Source organism: Hakea prostrata, chromosome 7 (assembly GCF_041222555.1).
Source record: "Hakea prostrata isolate BN-2017 chromosome 7, UWA_Hpros_2, whole genome shotgun sequence".
Lineage (NCBI taxonomy): Eukaryota > Viridiplantae > Streptophyta > Magnoliopsida > Proteales > Proteaceae > Hakea > Hakea prostrata.
In genome coordinates this window covers 24,149,534-24,155,441 of record NC_142606.1, presented here as the reverse complement: position 1 = coordinate 24,155,441, position 5,908 = coordinate 24,149,534, and the positions used below count along the sequence as shown (strand labels likewise).

The following is a 5,908-nucleotide window of genomic DNA, read 5'->3' as shown; positions in this document are numbered from 1 at the left end:
ATTCATGGATGCTAATTATATTTTGACTTTGAGCCTTATCAGTCATATAATGAGTCACAATGATAGTGGCTTTTCAAATAAGGACATTTTTCTTCAACTCAGTTTAGAAGCAACCACATTACATGCCAATTAACACTGAAAACAAATTTGATTGACAACTCTTCATTTTATGTTTCTTTCCTACACGTTTTCTGTTTGATTTTTCCTTTCCTTCGTCTGTAGTGTAAGTCTCTCTCTACAATAATGAGAAGGAAGCTGACCACCATTGTTTTTGGTTCATTCTTTTCAGTCATCTTGTATGAGAGTTCACCATGAAGCAAGGTCAAGTAGTCGCTAGTGGTAATGGAACTGAATATCCCATGGGCAAACAGAAATTGTATTTTATGTTTTAATGTTTTGAGTTAAGTTTTCTTTGTGTGGTGGTGGAGGAGAAATCTTTCACAAGGATAATAAAACTAATGTTATTGCCTATGGTTAAGTGTCCGCAATATATCGCCATGTAGAAGTGAAGCGACATGACACGACATCCCCCTTCGACATGAGGGTGTATCGCTAATGTCGCTTGTTTCTCCTGTTTCTTGAATTTTAACCCTATTTTGCTCCGATCTTTGACGTTTACGATTACATCTTGTTTCGTTATCGCCAACTATTACATTGTTTGTGTTGATCAAGCAAGATCAAGATTTCATATAAATCCGTGAGTTTTCTAGACTTCTAATTTCGCCACATACAACCGGACATATCTCGATTAAGAACATTAGTTTAGGTGATGTTTTATGTCAAAATAACGCTCTCAATGTGTTTATTGGCTTCAAGTTAAGCTACACAACATAATTCAGACTAAATACCCCTCAAAACTAGGGGTGTCAATTTGCAGTCCGAACCGTTAAAACCGAACCTCACTGGCCCGTTATAGCCCAAACCGGCCCGAACCGAACCTTAATGGGCTGTAATTGGGCTGAAGGTTGCAGAACCCGTACCAACCCGAACCCAAACCGCAACTCGTTATAACCCATTTTATAATTTAACATAAAATATTGTTTGAATCATCATATTACCACTAGGTAGTTGGTATAGACTATCAGAAAAAATTGAGCATGAGTTCAAAAATCAAATAGTCATTCTAGCTACAACTTGTAAGGGATAATTTGAAAAGTTAAGTATAAATGTCCAATTGAATGTACCAAGTTTGTTTAAATCAAGCAAATATTTATCCTATCCAAAGGTATTTCTTTTGCATTCCAAATTAAATACCAACCCAAAAAAAAATATGGATTTCATAAAAGGGAAAAAATTAAATATTCTCACAAACAAAAAAACTCAATTTCAAGACAAAATCATAGGCCATAGTACAAGTTGGAATTTAAAAGGGTTTTTTGTTTGAAGATTTGTTTTAGGAAGACTATCCGGTAGAGTGAAGAATAAGTTTACAATTTCTATGTTACTACTTGTTATCTGGGTTCTTAATTTCTACAAGGTAGGTGGGATTTCTATAATATTAAATGACTTTTTATTTCTTAATGAAAATTAATCAATAGCAATTTTGTTTTTTTCATAGAATTTTGGCTCTTGTTACAAAATGCTCAACTATTTCTTTTTCTTTTTGTTCTTGCATAAACATAAATTGTTAGTCCAAACCGTTAATCAACCCGAATATACATCATTAGCACAAACCATTAGTTAGTCCGAACCCAAACTGCACCAAACCGAAACCGGCCCGAAACCGTTATTTTGCTAATAGGCCGTGTTTGGGCTGAGTGCTTTTGAGTCCGAAACCGTCAAGCCCAGCCCGAAACCGCCCAAAACCGCACCGTTGACATCCCTACTCAAAACTAAGGGTCGATTTTCATCGACACCCCTCCAAATGTCGTTCGACATATCACGATATGTCACCGTGTCGGTGTTATTGCCAGCCACCGCACCAACACAGCGATAAGAGCAATTTTTCAAACCTTGCTATTGCTTCCGAAAAAAAAAAAAAAAAAAAAAAAAAAAAAAAAAGAAGAAGAAGAAAGAAAGGAAAATATGACTCTTGTTTCAAGACACCAATGAAACTACTGTTGGGCCAATTTTGCCTTCACGCATTGACCCTTTTCTTTTTCAGGCCAAACCTTCACTTTGATCATGGGAACCGTCAATGGCCTTCAACCCAAATATTGAGGAATGAACACTTATTTTTTTTTGGTAGAAATGAATGAACACTTGCGATGGGTTAGATTTCAATAATCTCATCACATAACCCACCATTAAAGATTCTTAGTCTTATCACACCAGTGAAGTAAAACTAACTTGAATTTTCTCCTTTTAATATTACTTACCCATGATTTGAACGGGTGGACCCAATAGAAAATTATGTTAGAATCAGCCACCCTTTCAAATGAGTGGTTCATTATTGTAGCTTCAAATGTAAGCAGTAAGCACCCAAGTACTTAGAAATTACTCTTTAGGATAATGACTTCTTTAAGACTTGGAATCTCAAGTTTGAATTGTTTATTTAGGTGATGTTTAATCAATGTTTATGAAAAATGTTTCTCCCCTTCTCCTGTTTAGAAGCTTTATGTTCAATGTGAATTTCTCTTATTGGTTCTTGCATTTGGACTTTTATCCTTAAATGTGAAATAGATTGTTCAGTTGCCACTTAAGTATCAACCCTAGTTGATGTTTACAAAGTTTGAAGAAAAACAATTAACCATCAATCTCACTGACTTTTCTTAGTATTTAGCTTTCAAGTTTTTCTAAGGTTTCCATCAACAGTTTCATATCAATTTCACCGTCCATATAACACTGTTGTTATCCCAAAGAAAAAAAAATATCTATAGCCATTAGCCAATTGGGTGAAATTAACAACCAGCCTTGACGCTATGACATCACACCATTCTTTGACTGTTTCATGACAGTGGAAAATTTATCTCAATGAAATTGAAATTACAGTCACATAGCACCAAAACCGCCTTGATTTTATTACAATTTTTTTGTAAATTTCAGGAAGTTTCCTACTTTTGATGATCATATATTCATACATACCTTCCTCCTCTCTTTTTCTCAATGTATAAAACCCTTCTCCACTTTCAACTTTTTTATTCCATCATCACTCGTTAGAATTCAATTCCCTCTCACCTTTATCTCTCACCATCTTCTGTGCAAAGCTATCTTTCTTCTGCCTTTCTCTGTTCTGAAACTGAGCAGCTTCTGAAGAGAAGAAAAATGAGTTCAACAAAGAACAACGGAAGCGTAGGCGACCCTAGAAGCTACAGTTACAGCTCCAACAAGGACTACGCCTTGAGCGGGAAGATAATGTTGAGCGCAATCGTTATACTCTTCACAGTGGTAGTCTGTTTCGTGTGTCTCCACATCTACGCGCGTTGGTACCTCCTTCGTGCCCGTAGGCGCCTCCGTGCACGGCGGAACAGACGTCGTGCTACCCATATCGTATTTACTTACGATCCTTCCGCCGCCTCTGCCAGCCCTGTTTTGGTGCCCTCTCAAGGCCTTGAGGAAACTGTCCTAAAATCTCTCCCTACATTCGTTTATTCCTCCGCCGCCCACGGTGGTGGAGTGCCGGAATGCGCAGTTTGTTTGTCGGAATTCGAAGAAGAAGAAAAGGGTCGTGTTCTCCCTAAATGCAAACATAGTTTTCACATCGATTGCATCGATATGTGGTTCCAATCCCACTCTACCTGCCCACTCTGCAGAACCCTCGTTTGTTCTGAAATTCCGACGCCGGCTGAAACTCCGGTTGAGGTCGCTGTAAGTGTGGATGAGTCGGAATCGGCACCGAGTGATGGTCTCTGTTCGTCATGCCGCCATGACACAGATGGAGTAGGTAGCTCCTCTGCTTCACCCTCGTCTTCCTCTCAGCCGTCATCGTCGTCTTCTCCTTCTCCGGCAGATTCTTCATCTTTAAAAACCCGGAGAAAAACATTAGAAGCAGTGACTATCTCGATTGAGGTACCCAAAAGAAACGAGAGTTACAGAGGATTTGTGGACGAGGAAGAACTCTGTTTGGGTTCGGCCGGAAGCCAGCGGTTGAAATCGCCGGGAGGGCAACAGGTACTGAGATCACCTGGAAACCGAATTTTATCGTTGAAGAGAATATTGAGCAGAGATTGGAGAGGTAGTCTTTCTCCCAGTTCTCCGGCGACGGGTCTCAGTTGCAGTGCCGGCGCAGAGGTCGATCTTGAAAGAGGAGGAGAGCAACGCGTTGGAGTTGAGCTTCAACAGTAAGATCTGAATACGCCGGCGGCGTGGCGTGCCACCGAAAATTGTCTATGAGTGACTAGGTGGGACACGTGGCGATAGAGAACGATATGTAAAATTTAATGACGTACAGACAAACCTTGGTGTTTTTCCTGGTTCCTTCGCTACTGGTAACCATTTGATGCTGACAAAGAGACGCTGCAAAAGTTAAAATTGAATTCCAGATCAACTGTAAAAAGTAAATACGGTGGTTTATCCTGGTGTGTAAAAATTGAAAATTTATGGGTATGAAATGAATTATTTTATTTTATATTGGTACGAATAATTTTTAATTATTTGTTTTAATTGAAAATTTGGCTTGTTTAGTGGGTATGCATGAAGATTTTTGTTCAACTCTGGATAGATGGAATTGGAGGGAAACGGTGGGTGGGTCCGGGGTTGGGTTTTGGTGGTGGGCACTCACCAACTGGCCCCACCATCATGTGAACCGGATTCCACGTTTTCTGGGGCAGGTATATGATTTTAGTAGTTGTTAATAGCATTAGTTGGAGAAAAGTTATACTTATTCCTTTGGTTGGGACTCATGGGGTCAAGAGCATAGTTATTTAATTCGATGAATAATTTGGTGAATTTAAATAATATAAGTGTTATAAAATAAAGAGAAAATATATTAGATACAAAGAAGAAAGACAAGATGAGTTCAATCAGAAGTAATTCATTCAGTTGAGTGCATTACATATTTATAGTAGAAGGAGCATCTACTCTGATTGGAAATACAATATATGATTCTTGACACAATAAGATATTCTTGATATGGAAGATAGTTGCGCAGATAGGGTGATGATGGGATATTGATGCCGTATTGTGTATGAGATGGTTGTGATCTTACCATATTGCATCTGAGGTTTGAGATCTTCAATTGAAGTACAATTCTTTGGGGTATGGACATCATATAAATATTATTTATAACACTCCCCTTGGATGTCCATCAATAGATAATGTACATTGTTAAAACCTTACTAAGAAAACCCTGTGGGAAATCTTAGTGAAGGAAAAAGAGTATACATATCTAAATAATACGTATTGGTAGTCGTCTCATTAAAAACCTTACGGGAAAACCGGGGGACAAAACCTTGGTTAGGGAAAAGAGTGCGATGTATTTTACTCCCCCGTGATAACATCATTGAGTATCTTTAAATACGTACATTCCATTATCATATACCAACTTCTCAACATTTGAAGTAGGCACGCCTCAATAAATAAACCTCGCAGTTATCACTTGAGCGAATTCAATGAACATAGATTTCACCATTTCATTGAAGATCAAGAGTTGTAAGTTGATATCCACATTCATAAATATCCCGCATCTGCAAATTAGTAAGTTGATATCCACATTCATAAATAATATCATGTCAATAATTTTCCGAATATACTAAAATATTGTTTTATAACATTTCGGTGTCTTCGTATTGGAGATAAATAAATCTTGTTAATACACTAATAGAAATGCTACATTCGATTGTGTATTATCGGGAGATACATTAATGCCCCAATTGCACTAAGATATGGTACTTCGGACCAAGAAATTCTCCACTTGTTTTCTTGGGGTCGAAATGAATCTTTCTTTATATTGAGCGATCTCACAACCATTGGGGTACTCAATTGATGTATTTTATCTAGATAAAATCTCTTCAAAATATTCTCTATATAA

General features: G+C 37.8%; 1 protein-coding gene across 1 annotated transcript; it reads left to right on the top strand.

The window, feature by feature from the left end:
* The first annotated feature begins 3,057 nt into the window (after positions 1-3,057).
* Positions 3,058-4,606, top strand: LOC149010713 (RING-H2 finger protein ATL2-like). Its single transcript, XM_089161176.1, has one exon. The coding sequence runs from the start codon at positions 3,205-3,207 to the stop codon at positions 4,222-4,224; it is 1,020 nt and encodes a 339-aa protein (XP_089017302.1). The 5' UTR covers positions 3,058-3,204; the 3' UTR covers positions 4,225-4,606.
* The last annotated feature ends 1,302 nt before the right edge of the window (positions 4,607-5,908 follow it).